At 37.6% G+C, this 16,149-nt stretch overlaps 3 protein-coding genes across 5 annotated transcripts; 2 read left to right on the top strand and 1 right to left on the bottom strand.

Moving 5' to 3' along the window:
* The first annotated feature begins 787 nt into the window (after nucleotides 1-787).
* On the top strand, nucleotides 788-3,315 carry LOC112733629 (wall-associated receptor kinase-like 20). Its single transcript, XM_025782662.3, has 3 exons — nucleotides 788-1,632; nucleotides 1,760-1,819; nucleotides 2,001-3,315. Exons 1-3 carry the CDS (start codon nucleotides 846-848, stop codon nucleotides 3,062-3,064), a joined length of 1,911 nt encoding a protein of 636 aa, XP_025638447.1. The 5' UTR covers nucleotides 788-845; the 3' UTR covers nucleotides 3,065-3,315.
* A 1,421-nt stretch (nucleotides 3,316-4,736) lies between these two features.
* Nucleotides 4,737-8,551, top strand: LOC112733628 (mannose-1-phosphate guanylyltransferase 1). 3 transcript variants are annotated; one of them, XM_025782661.3, is made up of 5 exons: nucleotides 4,737-5,150; nucleotides 6,561-6,702; nucleotides 7,103-7,165; nucleotides 7,257-7,496; nucleotides 7,570-8,551. In XM_025782661.3, the coding sequence occupies exons 2-5, from the start codon at nucleotides 6,592-6,594 to the stop codon at nucleotides 8,239-8,241; spliced, it is 1,086 nt and encodes a 361-aa protein (XP_025638446.1). In that variant the 5' UTR covers nucleotides 4,737-5,150; nucleotides 6,561-6,591; the 3' UTR covers nucleotides 8,242-8,551. The 3 variants fall into 3 exon arrangements, with proteins under 3 accessions (XP_025638446.1, XP_072068716.1, XP_072068717.1); XM_072212615.1 differs by having other exon boundaries at nucleotides 4,814-5,150; nucleotides 6,570-6,702; XM_072212616.1 differs by having other exon boundaries at nucleotides 4,899-5,150; nucleotides 6,576-6,702.
* A 286-nt stretch (nucleotides 8,552-8,837) lies between these two features.
* LOC112733627 (histone acetyltransferase type B catalytic subunit) lies at nucleotides 8,838-12,065 on the bottom strand. Its single transcript, XM_025782660.3, has 9 exons — nucleotides 11,744-12,065; nucleotides 11,182-11,291; nucleotides 11,021-11,089; nucleotides 10,835-10,873; nucleotides 10,676-10,752; nucleotides 10,431-10,530; nucleotides 10,217-10,298; nucleotides 9,955-10,115; nucleotides 8,838-9,823 (listed from the first exon to the last, which is right to left on the bottom strand). The coding sequence occupies exons 1-9, from the start codon at nucleotides 11,862-11,864 to the stop codon at nucleotides 9,161-9,163; spliced, it is 1,422 nt and encodes a 473-aa protein (XP_025638445.1). The 5' UTR covers nucleotides 11,865-12,065; the 3' UTR covers nucleotides 8,838-9,160.
* Nucleotides 12,066-16,149: the final 4,084 nt, after the last annotated feature.

The following is a 16,149-nucleotide window of genomic DNA, read 5'->3' as shown; positions in this document are numbered from 1 at the left end:
ATTTTAATTTTTCTGCTCTAATATTTCTATCTTTCGGTCTTCGTATTTATGTCAAAGAAAATATAAAATGGGTAAAGTATTAAATTGGTCTCTTATTTTTACAAATAATTTTGTTTTGGTCTTTAAAGTTTAAAGTGTCTTATTTGAATCAAAAAATTTTATTTAACTTCAATGTAGTCTTACGGTGTGGTCAAAGTTAAATAATTAACGAGCTGTACTACATAACAGCAGTATAATACGGAGAATAAATACAAGTTCCAGAGGCACATAATCAACCGTAGATGTATTAATACATTTATTTATCATTTTTCTTACAATTTAAATAAAATATTTTCTAGAGAACTAAAGAGAATGATAAATAAATGTATTAATACATTCACGATTGATTTTGTGTCTCATTCTCTACATTATCGATCTTGTTCTTGTAGTGCTGTCATGTAGAATATTTCGTTAATTATTTAACTTTAACCTCGTGGTGGAACTACATTGAAACTAAATAAAACTTTTTTAAATTCAAATGAGACATTTTAAACTTTAAGAATCAAAACAAGATTACGCACCAATTTATTATTTTACTCGTATAAAATTAATGCTTTTGTCATTTGTACACTAATTGATTTTTTCCTTTAAGTTTCTCCCCTCCTCCCATAGATAACAACAACATTTTTCGGTGAAATAAATATATTTAGTGATCATCAAAGTCAAAGCCCTCAGTATTGAACAACGACAAAATAAAATAAATAAAAATGAAAATAGCAAAAACTATAAGTGGCGCCATATATACTAACAATACCGTTAATGCAACCCCTTCAGTTTGTTCGTTCTTCATTGATCTCCCGCGCACAATGGAGGCCACCCCAACCAACCTCCTCCTCTTCCTTCTATCATCCCTTCTTTTCATCTCACATGCTCCTCACGTGACACCAGCAACCCCATGCCCCCGGTGCGGCAACGCCACCGTCCCATTCCCACTAAGCACCACCCCGACCTGTGGCGACCCCGCCTACAAGATCCGCTGTACCTCCAACACACTCGTCTTCGACACGCTCAACAACTCCTACCCGATCGAGTCCATAAACCCTCAGTCCCAGCGCCTCGTGATCCGTCCTGCGCCGCTCGTGCCGAACAAGTGCGTCACCACCGATAAGGTTCACCAAGGGATCCAGCTCAACAGCACTCTCCCTTTCAACATCACAAGCTCCAATACCATTGTTTACCTCAACTGCACCCAAACGCTTCTTATGTCGCCGCTTAACTGCTCCTCCTCCAGCCTCTGCCATACCTACATCAACGCCACCGCATCCGCCTCCGTATGTAATAACGGACCGCTCTGTTGCACGTTCCGTGCCGGCGGCTCTAGTAACTCCTACCAGATTCGGGTTAGGGATGTTGGTTGCAGTGCCTATTCGAGTTTTGTGAACTTGAACCCGGTTCTTCCGGTGAACCGCTGGCCCCAACCCGGTTTGGAGATCCAGTGGCTGTCGCCTAGGGAAACGGTTTGCGCGTCGCAGAAGGATTGTGATTCTGCCACGTCGGCGTGTGGACCAGACCCTAGCTCTGGGAGTGGGATTAAGAGGTGCTTCTGCATCAATGATCTTGTGTGGGATCCCATTAATGGGGTCTGCGCAAAAAGTAAGTTGTACTTGTACAGAATCGTTGAACTTTTTTCTTATCATTTTTCTTTTTTCGAATTATTTCTCTTGTAAAAAAAAAATGGAACCGTTGACTAATATGTTGAGTTTGATGTTGACTTGTGCAGAGGTTACTTGTGAGGATCCGAATGGCTGTGGAGGAACCGATAGAACAGCACTAATAGCAGGTATTGATAATTAAAAGTAGAGAAAGCTTAATATGGTTGAAGACTGCACAATTTATTTGCATTGAGATTTTCATACAATAACTGACACATACACACTGTTTAAGGTACTGATATGCACACTAATAACTAACAAAACATATACATTTTAACCATAGAAGATTAACTTAATTATCTGCGGCAGGTTTAACATGCGGGATCGGAGCAGGGCTCATCCTGGCCGCAATCTTTGTCCTGCTCTACAAGCGCCACCGGCGTATTGTGGAAGCGCAAGAGCGCCTAGCCAGAGAGCGCGAAGGCATTCTCAACGCCAGCGGTGGTGGAAGGCCCGCAAAGCTCTTTAGCGGCAAGGAAATCAAGAAGGCCACCAATGACTTCTCACCGGACCGCCTCCTCGGAGCAGGCGGCTACGGGGAGGTCTACAAAGGCACCCTCCAAGACGGCACCGTAGTGGCCGTGAAAATCGCCAAGCTCGGCAACGCCAAAGGAACGGACCAAGTCCTGAACGAGGTCCGCATACTCTGCCAAGTCAACCACCGGAGCCTCGTGGGCCTCCTTGGTTGCTGCGTGGAGCTCCAGCAACCAATCATGGTCTACGAGTTCATAGAAAACGGAACACTCCTCGACCACTTGCAGGGTCAATTAAAAAAGGAACACAGCCTTTTGACATGGAAGCACCGCCTTGGAATCGCGCGTGACACCGCTGAAGGCCTCGCTTACCTTCATTTCATGGCTGTTCCTCCTATTTACCACAGAGACGTCAAGTCCAGCAACATTCTCCTGGATTCCAAGCTTAATGCTAAGGTCTCCGATTTCGGTTTATCTAGGTTGGCCCAAACTGATATGAGCCACATTTCAACCTGTGCTCAGGGTACTCTTGGCTACCTTGATCCTGAATACTATAGGAACTACCAATTGACGGATAAGAGTGATGTTTATAGTTTTGGTGTTGTGCTGCTTGAGCTTCTCACAGCGCAGAAGGCCATAGATTTTAACAGGGATGCGGATGATGTGAACTTGGCTGTTTATGTGCAGAGGATGGTAGAGGAAGAGAGGGTGCTGGAGGTGATTGATCCGGTCTTGAAGAATGGGGCTGGTGCCGTGGAGATTGACACGATGAAGGCGTTGGCGTTTCTTGCGCTTGGATGCTTGGAGGAGCGGAGGCAGAACCGTCCTTCCATGAAGGAGGTGGCAGAGGAGATTGAATATATCATTAGTATTGCCACTGCAAAGGATGTGGAGAATTGAATGTGGTATGTAAGTAAAGTTGTGTTCACTTTCCTTTATTCACTTCATTTATGTCTTGTTTCAGGGTTTTGTTGCTCGTTTCTTAGCTTTTTACTAATTAAATCGAAAGAGGTTGTGTTACAGAAAGAACCATTTGTTAATACATTATTCAATCTTAACCCCTGCTGCTTATAAGGACTAAAGAAATGCTCCGTGTATCATCTTACATTCTATCCATTTGAATGATTATTTCCTTAACATTTGAAGTTTGATATGCTTTACGAAGCCCAGTAGCTCTGTTTTGCACTTTTGCTTCTAGTTTGTAAAATGGACACTCAACTAGGTTTTGCATTATTATTCATCAAAAATGTTATTTGATACTCTGTATTTATATATAAATATATGTATTGTTTAACTCATTTTTAATATGTATTTTTATATTTTAAAATATATTTTATATTAGTAACTCATTTTAGTATACAAATAATATAGTTGATTATTGATGTCTCTAGAAACATTTATTGACTTTTACCTTTATTTTTAGGAGAATTCTATGATGCCTAAAGTATTGGTGCCTAATTTGCTTAAAAAATGAGAAGAAAAAGTGTGGATCTCATTTTTTATATTTATATGATGTTGTGTAAAAATTACTCATGATAGAGTGTTTTGAAATTTAAGATAAAAAAATATAATAAAAAATAATAAATAAATAATTGGAACTGAATAAACAAATAATGAGAGAGTGCTTTGAAGTTTAAGATAATTTATGTAATTTAACTTAAATATATAATTAATAAAAATTTTAATAAAATAAAGTTATTTTAATGTACTATGTTCGACCTTAAATCCTGATCGTTTTATAATTTATAACATCGGCACGGCATTACATCAAGCATTTGTGGAGTCCATTCATACCAGAAGAGAAGGCAGCAAAGTTTGTAATGAATTGGTTACTTAAGTCAAGTCATTCAACTTATGTTGTTTCATTACGAAGATCTAAGAGTTTTTTTCTTGTTGGAAGAAAAGGCAGGCATAAACTATAGTAGGCCAAAGAAAAGAAAAGCATAGACAAAGCATGCGGCACTAAAAATGGCAAGGGTAATGTTAAGGAGACCAAAAAAATAGCTAGAATTTGTCTTATTTAATATTAATAAATTAATTAATGTTAAATAAGACAAATTATAATTTTTTTAGCTGATTTTCTTTAGTTACCAAATATTTTTGAAATAACAAAATGTATGGAATTAATTAAGGTGTGCGCTGGAAAACCAAGCGTCTTATAAATGACAGCTTACCACACGTGCCTAAAAATGGAAGCATCTACATGTGCTTGAAACGTGTTCCTATCTCCTCTGTCCAAATAGTAATTAATCATTAAGTGGCACAAATAATTATGGACTAATAGTAATAATAGCGGACATATGTTTGCATGATTGAAATCTCAAATTTTAGATGAGATGTCTTGGCCGGACGCACAATCTTAAAACTAGTAGTCTACTAGGGCTGTTGCCAAATTAAATGACTCAAATGTGTAAAATGATGACCAGATTTTTTACAAAAGGGAAAGGCTCAAATGACATGAATCCCTTGGAGGTTTTGACTGCAATTTAAAGAAAGATAAAAAGAAACTTTACTCCTTAATCCTTATACACGAAGCTTTGATGTATGTTCTTTGTGTTGCTGATATAACATTACTGATAAAATAACCATGTAATAAAGAAAAGGAAAAAATCATATTTCATGTTTAAATAAGCAAGTTAGTAACCCAAAGTGGAGAAAGGCCTAAAACTAAAAGCTAAGACCTCACCGACGCTGCTCCGCCAAACAAGGCCTTACTAGCTTACCCTCCCTTGAAGGACTAAAAAGGAATAAATCAGTTTAACTGTTAAGTATTCTAGAAAAAGAAAAAAAAAAAAGGTGATATAGTTAATTAAAAACAGAAGATGACGATTGACGAAGAAGACAGGATCCACCAACGCCATCGCAACACAGTGTGTCTAAGGGGTTTGGTTGTTTCAGCCACTTCCACAACCCACTGATTCACCGTCTTCACTCCCTCCATTTTCGCCTTTCGGATCTCTCCGATCTCATTTTATTTTTCTTTCAGGTCAATTCAATTCCACTCTCCCTCTCTCTCTCTCTCTCTCTCTCTCTCTTACTTTTCGCTTGATTCAGGTTAACGTCGAGTTATCGATTTTTCTTGTTCGTATTTTTTTGTTGATATTAGTTTCCTGCATTGATTGATTGAGATGAGGCTATTCTTACAATAACATTGTTTATGTTTGTTCCGATTATGAATTATGCTTTTCATGTTTGAATTCGTGATTGCTCTATATTTCATATTTTTCACGTGGTGTTCGTATTTGTAATGTGGATTTGTTATTCACTTTGTATTTAACAGGGTAAATGAAATTCATTTTGTACTAGTCAGATCTGGTGCTGCTGATGTTACTGTTTCTTAAATTTTCTGTTTTCTTTTAGTTATTGGATTGCTTTATCTGTTTAGTAGATGTCTTTTCGTGTTCTTGGATTTTATGCCTGGTGCATTTGTGATGTAACAGAATAATTCTGACGTAAAAAAGTCCTGATGTGATGTGTTTAGTTGCTCTTTTGAGAAATCTGTGTCCGAAAACAATGTAAAGAAGAAGCCTTTTACCCCATGCCCTGAGCTGAACTGGCCTGACTCAATCTTGTGTTTGATTTATATAATAACCATATTCTTACTAATTTCTTCTTGTTCAAAATTTGTTGGCAAAGTTAGCAGTGTACCAAAATGTGTAATTTGGAACTAGATTATTCCTATGGATTTCTTTCGATAGTAGTCGAACTTAACTCCCTATCTGTAGCATATTTGGTTCTCTAATGCGTAGTTAATGCAATTACTTTAACTCTTTTCCAGTGGACATTTTGTCATTGTGAAAGCTATGTAGGAAATATTTTAGAACTGAAATAAGGAAGCATCCTTGTACTATAAATTAACAGCACAATACTGAATTTTACCTTGTAGTATGGTTACGCTTTAGATACAATGCCATTTAGGAATCAAGCCTCTCCTGAGTTAAACCATTTTTTGTCATTCTCACTGAAAGTTAGTGCCTATGAATAGCTGGATTTTGTCTTTGTTTCCACCTCCAGATAAACCTTCTGCATCACTCTTACTTCCCTTTATACATATATGATTCTTATTAAGACGCATAACCTGATCTTTTTGTTGGTTCTTTTGGATGCGTATTAAATATTTTCAGGTCCTATGTCTTAAGCTTAGTTAACATACTGTTTTTCTCAGTTTTTTTTTTTTTTTTTTAATATCTCAGTCACTATCTTTATGTGTATTTGAGTCACACTCCCAAGAACACCTGCTAGCTGAGGTGCAAATTCTTTTTGTTTTTTTACTTTTGCCAAATGTCTTAAGAAACTTCTTTCTTTACTTGGATGTATATTTATAAGACAGGGCAGAATCTCTCACATTTGAGGTTGTGTTCTCTGTTGACCTTTATTGATCTGATTCTAAATTTAGAATTTGTAGGAATAGCAAAAGGCATATAACAATGAAGGCGCTGATTCTGGTTGGTGGGTTTGGAACAAGGTTGAGGCCATTGACACTCAGTGTTCCCAAGCCTCTTGTTGATTTTGCTAACAAACCCATGATTCTGCATCAGGTAAGGTTTTCTGATTCCTCTTTCTGGAATTCATACCTCAGTTATGCCTGTATGAGTAAATTAGTGATTGGGCTTGTTGAGTAGCACGTGTGCTATCTCTAATGTAGTTTCTTCAAGATATCATGGATATGTCATCTTTTCAGAAGTTTGTATAAATAAGACATTTCTGATTTTTATATTTTGGATACACGAAAGCTATATTATAGCCTGTTAGATGGATGAATGGTCCCTACCTACAATTTTTATCTTATCCAATAACCAACCTCGAGCATGTTTTTAAAATATGTGCATGTGCATGAGCCAAATTTGTATTTATGCATCTCCTTCTTGTATAATTGTCTTAAGAGGGATTAATAGACCATCATAGTGATTTACCTTTTTCATTTTATTTATTTTACAGATTGAAGCCCTTAAGGCTGTTGGAGTCAGTGAAGTGGTACTAGCTATCAATTACCAACCGGAGGTTAGGATTGTAAACCCTCCTTATCACACTATGTGGTCAAGGCTTCCTTTTTTTGTTTCTTTTCTGAATTTGGCAATACTTTTTCTTGTAGGTAATGTTGAATTTCCTGAAGGATTTTGAAGCAAAGCTCGACATCAAAATCACTTGTTCTCAAGAAGCTGAACCAATGGGGACAGCAGGTCCCTTGGCTCTTGCCAGAGATAAGTTGATAGATGAATCGGGAGATCCGTTTTTTGTTCTCAACAGTGATGTTATCAGTGAGTACCCACTTAAAGAAATGATCAAATTCCACAAAGCCCATGGAGGAGAGGCTTCCATAATGGTGACAAAGGTAACCGGATTTAAAAATTTGAAGTATTGGAAACATGCCAGAGTCAATATCATTTTTTAATATATTTTTGTAGGTTGATGAACCATCCAAATATGGTGTGGTTGTGATGGAGGACACCACCGGGCAGGTTGAGAAATTTGTAGAGAAACCAAAGTTGTTTGTTGGTAATAAAATCAATGCCGGAATCTACCTATTGAACCCCTCAGTTTTAAATCGGATTGAACTGAGGCCCACTTCAATTGAGAAACAGGTGTTTCCAAAGATAGCGGAAGAGAAAAAGCTCTATGCAATGGTTCTGCCCGGATTCTGGATGGACATTGGAATGCCAAAGGACTACATTACCGGCCTGAGACTCTATTTGGATTCATTGAGGAAAAAGACTCCTTCTAAGTTGGCCGCTGGTCCCAACATTGTGGGGAATGTCATTGTGGATGAAACTGCCAAAATCGGCGAGGGGTGCCTCATTGGACCTGATGTTGCCATTGGCCCTGGCTGCATTATTGAGTCAGGTGTCAGGCTCTCAAACTGCACAATAATGCGAGGAGTTCGTGTAAGAAATCATGCTTGCATATCAAGCAGCATCGTTGGTTGGCATTGCACTATCGGGCAATGGGCTCGTTTGGAGAACATGACTGTCCTTGGAGAAGATGTCCATGTATGCGATGAAATTTACACCAATGGTTGCCTTATTTTGCCCCACAAGGAGATCAAGTCAAGCCTTGTGACACCAGAGATAGTCATGTGATGTTGATGTCTTTCAAATTTTTCTTCTTTTAAATGAGTGTCAACTAAATTCTTAGCATGTGGCTTGGTGGTAAGTTATTAAGTCTACATTTTGTATTTTGGTTTTATTTGGCATCCATTTGTTTCCCTTCATCACACTTCTTTTCTCTTTACCTGCATTTATACACGTCAGTTTGTCTAGAAAGAGTCAATGCCATGATTAACAAATGTTAAATGGCATAAAGTTAGTCATGCTTCAAAAGTTAAAAGTCATGTAATTTTCACTGTGTATAGAAATTATTTATTTAGTTGTTTCTGAATTCTATCTAAAATCGTTCGTATAATATTATGAGCTAGAAATAGAATCAAATCTAGCTAGAAAACAAAATAATTGATGCGACATTGTCCCGAATGGGAAACACACACTACGATTTATCACCTCTGTATTTCTTACGTTGGGACCAACGTGGCAGAAGGAAAATTTTTTAAAAATTGATTAAATAGAAAAACCATTTATCACTTGGTGCTTTAGATTTTATACAGAACAATTTAGTGTCAAGTATCCGGTCCTTATTTTCCACGTATAAAATATAATATTAAGCTGAGCGTCAAAGACCATTTTTGGTTTGGATTCGTCTTTATGTCTACGATATAAGAAGTTGCTCAACAGCACTGGATTTAAGTATTTAACACAATTTACTCCGATCAATCCATCCCTTCTCTCATGTCCGCTACATGCTTGTAAATCCTAAAAAGCAAAAACTACGTCACACTGGTTCCTCTACAGCCTAGAAGGAAAAATTTTCAAATAGAGCCTACTAAAAAGAACCACAAACAATGTTGATTCTGGTTCCAGGGATGGATTCAGAAATGCCTACCAAGGTAAGCATAAGATTTGTCCAGAAATAAAACCTCCAATTGTCCACCCTGATGCCATCTTGTCAATTAACAGCAACATCTGCGCTCTTGCGATGCAGGGATACCTTCTCCGCAATCGACTGTATTTCTTTCACCCTTTCTTGAACCAACTTCTGCAGTTGCTCTTCTTGATTTGGCTGACTGTCATCCACCTGCACAGCATTATCTTCGTTCACTCCTGATTTGAACATGACAAATGACATCTCCTCTGAAAATTCAGTTGGAACGTCAATGAGTTGCTTCCCAGAAGTGCCAGAATCTTTTCCTAAGATGTCATACTTTACGCGGTTGCAGATAACGCTCAAAAAGTTATCCATGTGCTTTTCAACAGGATTAAGGCCAAGGTAGAGCAAAACCTCCCAACATTGGAGAAACTGCTTCCTGTTAATTTTCAGAGTTTTCCTGGCATACTCAATGGCACTGGGAGGTGGCATTAGTCGTGGACGATTAGTCTTCTTTGATAGTCTTCCTTGCTTTAGCAGTGAAACAGCAGCCTTGACTGACTGCTGGATTGGTTCACAACAAAGCAGGCGTGGTATATCCAAACATGTGCGGATGTGTTGAAGGTTATCTAATGGCTCTTCTATTGTGATGTCAAAGACATTTTCAGATACGGCAACATCATTTAGCACTTCAAGAATATATCGGCCATAGCCTTTGTGCTGGTAATGAGGCAATACAAGTATCTGCCATGCCATCAACAGCGGATATCATATAAACAGTACCAGAAAGAAGTGTTTCAGCATATTATGAAAAAGCATGTTGAAATTGGTTGAGGGTCCAACAGCTATTAGTGAATTTCAAGAACACAACAAACCTGGCTAAGTCGCAATCGAGTACCACCAGGATAGTGGTAAAATCGATAGATAGCAGCAAAACCAATCAACCTACATTGAATCTCTCCCTGTTGATCAGTTTCATTCCGGGTTACAAGATACAATTCCCAGTGTGGATCCGCAACATCAATTGGACTGCTACCTATATGATAAATAAACAGAACTTGTTAAAAACATTTATATGAAAGATGAATATCCCCTATAGACAAGCAATACTATGATATACTAATGGGTGAAAATTACCATCGACAAGAAGAAGCACAAGAGGTATTAGACGACTGTAAAGGTGCCCAGTAGCCATGCTGCCTACCACCATACGAACAACCTACTTCAGGAGATATATATCAAACAACACACAGTTTCAAAATATTACCCTAAATATGCATGTGCATGACTAAGCAACTAAGCTTCTGCCATCAGCATTGACAATATATTAAACCTAAATTTAAATTACAACCTCAACTTTAGATGTCGCTGAATCTGCATCCGTATTAGAATCACTGATCTGCCCATTAAAAACTTTCTGCTGCAAAACCTCGCCACTTGAGATAGTTGTTCTGCAAACCAATAAAATTTAGCAATATCATCCCCAGTAATACAGTTTTAAAATCCATTTTTCAATTAATATATTAAAACATGGAAAGGCTTCAGAGAGAAAATGTGATATTTTAGAGCACAAACAAAGTAATGAACATATATTACCTGATAAAATCCTTATCTGTGATAAAAGTTTGAATGAATTCATCTTTGCTCTCAACAAGAGTCTCAGCAAAAATATTCTGTGAAAAAAAAAAAATAAGCCACACTATAACAGGTAAAAGGTACACAAATAACGGTCTCACAATGGATATTGATGCCAACCTGAAGAGCAACTTTAAGGTCTGTGATCCCCTTGCCTCTCTTGAAAGTTGAAACATTGAATGGTAAATTTACAGAAAGTGTCAAAAACAATTCACAGGAATACAAACAACAGAAAAATTGTAAATTTTAAACCACCGACGAGGTACCATCCATTTTCCCTCAAGAGTCTATGAATTCAGCACTTACATCAGATGAACTTTGGAAGGTAATATCAGCATATGCCCGAAACGATATGCTACTAACCCAGATATTAATCTGCATAAATAATTATAGAACGATAACATCATATACCATGATGAAATGTTCAGAAAAGATTATAAGAACGTTTTACAACAAACATATCTGACCTTTAACCCCTCGTATCCATATATTTTTCCATCATCACCAAAAAAGGCATTCAAATCCACAGGCTCAATGGCCGAACTCTCTGGAGCCAGGAATTCCTCTTTTTTTGACACTGCACATCAATTCATAGAATTCAATCATATGAAGACTGAAAACGGGAAGAAATAATAAACCAAATAAATGCAAGACCGTGTAACAAACCCAAACAACCAAACATTTCATATTTGCAAAGATATATAAAACAAATCAATTGAATAACAAAACCCAGATAAATAAGTGCAGAAACTACACCAACAAAGGCTCCATGCCTCCATCGAACCCACAAATAATGCTTAATTTCATAGTCAGCTTCTTATATACATTAAAATGTCCAACTTGAACAAATAAACAATATAACATATCCCTGGAAACCTATAATGTTAAAAACACCAAACTCACTCTGAAAAAGTGAGAAGCTACTAAACTAGACCCAGAACTAATCTCTTTAAACATTCCCATTTTTCAAAAGGTAAAACCGTTTCGCGTCAGAAAGTGGAGACGGCCAAATCAAAAAGCAGTGAGTACCTAGGAAGATTCTGATGCAATGTTTGGCTTCAACACCGTCGTCTTCGGTGGAGAACCCAACGCGGCGTCGCTTCTTGGGTTCGATGTTGGGATCTGTATTATGCTGCTGCTTCTGCCCCATGTTTCTGAGTTGAGAGAGAAGAGAGAGGGGTTAGGGTTTTGTAGAGCGGGAAATGAATTGGGAGGGGAAATTAATTTGGACCATTTTGTAATTTATTATACAACTCAATCCTCAATAGGTCTAGGACCAAACTTCATGTTTCGGTCATCCCTCCTTTTTTTTGGGTAAGCTTTCATTCTCTCTCCCGCAAAAACTTATAAATAAAATTAAAAAAAAAAAAAAAAACCAAACTGAAATATATATATATATATATATATATTTTACCATTATAAAATTCTAATTAGTGCCTTTATTAACAAGATATTCTTTAGTCTTTACACTTCTTACAGTTTCTCAAATTTTCGTTTAGGTTTTTAAGATATCTCCGGTGTATTATCAGCAATGATATAATTCACAATTTTTTTCAATAGTTAATCTATTTTAAATTTGAAGTTTTTTTTTTTTTTGAAAGAAAGAGCTCAACACTCAAGGTGGAGCGTACATAGACTTAGATAAAATAAACGATTAATCAGCTCTTATGTCATCTCCAGCATAGCCATCAATATCATGAGCTAATTTTCACACCATTCCGTAGCACAAAGCACTGATTGTGTCGCACACTCTACAACTCCTGCTGTTTTGTTCTGGAAGATTACATCATTCCTCCGTAGCCAAATATTTTATATAATTGAAAAGAAACCAACTACCCAGTACTTGCGTACCTCCTTTCTCATAGGAATTGATCTCCAACTCTCAAAGTGATCTTTCAAGGTGCCGGGAGCTGTCCATACCTGACCAAATTCCGTGATCAATACACACCACACCTGCCAAGAAAAATCACAAGCAACCAATAGGTGATGAACACTTTCAACTGCTTTTTTTACACAACACGCATATATTCTCATTTGGTTCCAGAATTTCTAACCTACTAAGCCGGTCATTTGTGTTTACCCGGCCAATCAGAGCAAACCAAGTGAACAACTCAATTCTAGGCGGAACTAAACCTCTCCAAATTTCTTTTGTGAACCTGTAACTCAGAATCTCCTCGTCCAGAGTCGCTTCCTGCAAGACCTGCACAAATGAGTTAGTAGTATAAACGCCTTCCTTATCAAATTTCCACACCACTCTGTCTTGCACTTCTGCTATCAGTTTAACAGATTGTAAGGCATGAAGCAACTGGTCCAATGTTTCTGTTTCCCACTGGCGAAGTTCCCACCTCCACTGAAAATGCCAAACACACTCTAACCTATCCCAAAACCCACAATCCCCAATAGGTGATCCTTTTTGGCTTGAAATCAAGAAGAGTCTCATATAAGAGTCCTTCAACTTTCTTATTTGGAGCCACGTATTGAAGGTTGTGGTAGGCTTAGAGAAGGGGGGTTGAATCTATGCCTTCCTTTTAAGTTGCTGTTATGACCCTTTTAAAACAAATTTGTAATTCTGATTCTGTTTGAACTCAGCAGTGGAAATTTATGAGACAATTTATTTTTGTCTCATGATTATCAAAAAACAGAACACAGCAGAGAAAAAAAAAGCTAACACCAGCATATATCCTGGTTCGGTTGCCTTGTGCTATGCAACCTACGTCCAGTCTCCTCCACAACTGTGGAAGAATTTCACTATAGTTAACTGTATTATATACACCAATTTTACAGGATTGACCCAATCCTTTCACACTCAAGTTCTAACCTAACTTGACATTGGCTATGCTAATACCTAACTATTCCTCTTAGTGCTAACCCAACTAAGAAAGAGATACCTTACAAGTACAAGACACAAGACACTTAACCAACCTAAAGAAATCAGAAAATAACTCTAGGCTTTTCTCTCAAGTGTTTTTCTCAGCCTTTTTCCACTCATGGCTTTTTCTTAAGCTTTCTCACACTGCCTTTTCTCACAAGAAATTACAGAAAGATAAACTTAGAAAAGTACATTACAATCAGTAAAACATGAAGGAGATTGATTTCATCAGCAGCCTCTTTGCTATGTGCAAAACCAGATTCGCAAACCTCAGCTTGAGTTCTTCAGTATTGGCCGAATGCTTCTTTGAAAGAAAGCATTATCAAAGTAGAGGAACTTCTTTACAGAATACTGTTTTCACACTCTGGTTTTCTCTCCTTGCTTTCTGAATGAACAGCAAGCTTCTTTTATCTCCTTGCATGTTGCTTGGTTCTTCTTCCAAGGTCAACACCTTGAGCCTTGAGCTTCACCAACCCACTGATTCACTCCTTAATCCTAAGAATAGAAACTTTCCTTCTGATTTCCTCACCTTGACCGAAAGCCATAACACAGCAACCATAGAGATCTTCTCATGGTCAACATGATCTGAACCCTTGAGAACCAACTTGGTCCCCAAGTCTTGTTTAAGACCGTAGATACACAGCAGAGAAGAACATAAATCCTCTTTCCCTTGTATCCCATTTCGGATAGAGCAGAGAGTTGGGAAGAAGAGATGTAACCAAGTTGCATGTATGAGGAAAAGATTTACCTATAACCTAAGCTTGATTTGGTTTGGATTTGTTGAGATGACTTCTGCCTTTCAAGCTTAGTTTCTCTTTCTTGCTTCTTTGGTGACTATCTTGGTGAAGAAGCTCTTTCTCTCTTTCTCTTTCTTACTTTTCTGAAGTTGTGATTTGACTAGGACAAAAGAGAGATAAACGTGCACTTTGAAAGAGAGAAGACTTCAATCTTACAAGAGAAGCTTTGTGGGATGGATACGGGCTTGGATTGGTTTTCCATTAAACAACCCGTTGGTGCCTTGCCTTGCTTCTTTGAAGAAATTTTGCTTGAGATGAATGACTTGGGCTTGTCTTTATTTTCACTTACCATTCAGCCCATTAGCATAAATCTTTTGTTTGATGTTGGGCTGCTGTAACACTTGTTTTTAGCCTGCATCACTTATCAAGAATAATCAAAACTAATTGGGTGATTAGCCCACTAATCAAATGTTTGTCATCATCAATTCTATTAATTAATTTCTTAACTCAACAATCTCCCCCTTGATGACAAACATAATCAAGCAATGATCAAAGGAATTTAAATTTTTAGTAAGGTTAGAAAACTTCCCTTTGATGTTTCTTGCTTTAGTGTTGCTCCCCCTTTCTTTTTTCAAGATTAGCTCCCCCTGAATTTGTGCTTTCCTCTTTGTTCCTATTTTTCTTTGATCTTAAAGAGAGCACAATAAAGAGATAAAATACATTTATCTTGGCTAAGGGATATCAGATAAGCAACATCACATAATCAGCCCAACAACAAGCTAATTACCATCAGCAAACTGATTCAGCATGTGAAATCAAGTATTAATGCAGCAAAGAATATTCAGCATGCAAACTCAAGTATTAATGCACCAAAAATCCCAAAAGAAGTACTAGGATCTATTATCCCATTGCTATTACTCCCCCTTTTGTCATCAAGGGTGGATAATAAGCAAGTTCAACAAAAACAGAGTCTGGCATCCTGCAGAAAAGAGTTAGTCTATAGTGCAAAGTACTGACTAAACTACCAAAGGTGCAGCAATATCTAGAGTTATTATAGTCATCCAAAATGAAACAGTTCAAAAGTAGCTAAAGAAACAGAATTCATGAGACAAAAAGAGAGCAGCAGCAGTTTTTATGAGACAAATCCTAGTCATCAGAACCATTCCCCTCCGAAGCAGCTTCCTCTTCAACATCAGTGGCAATGTCTTCATCATTTTGTAGGTTATCAATGAAAGTCATGAGCACAGCCACCCTATCCCTTGATTTCTTCAGGAAGTTCTCATGCTTGCTAGCAAGCTTCCTTTGTTCCTTGCTCATGGCAATCATGTGATTTGATTGGGAAACAAATTCTTGAGCGACATCCTTGACTACATTCAGCAAAGTAGATTTCTTCCCAGTGGAGATGGAGGTATCCTCAGTGGAAGGAGCAGGAGAATCTTCAGGGACAAAATCATCATCTTCATCATCTAGGACAACTCTTTCAGATCTAGTGGGTCCTTTGTTCTGTTTCACTGAACCACCCCCTTTTAGGTATAAATGTCTATTTTCATAGTTCTCATTGGTCAAGTCAACACCAAAAAACTCAAATATGCAAGTTAGAAACATGCCATAAGGAAGTGCTTTGTCATTTTCACTCCTAACAGAGTCAAACATATATCTAACCATCAAGTATGCAAATGAAATTTCAGTTTTGGTGAGAAGGGCATATAAAACAAGAGTATCAGTGTAGGAAACCCTTTGATATGAGCCGCTTTGAGGCAGAATAATATGATTGACCATTCGGTGCAGTTGAGCACGCTCATATCCTAGGGCTTTATGAGTGGGTGTAA

Source organism: Arachis hypogaea, chromosome 13, assembly GCF_003086295.3.
Source record: "Arachis hypogaea cultivar Tifrunner chromosome 13, arahy.Tifrunner.gnm2.J5K5, whole genome shotgun sequence".
Taxonomy (NCBI): Eukaryota; Viridiplantae; Streptophyta; class Magnoliopsida; order Fabales; family Fabaceae; genus Arachis; species Arachis hypogaea.
This window is presented reverse-complemented; position numbering and strand designations above follow the sequence as displayed.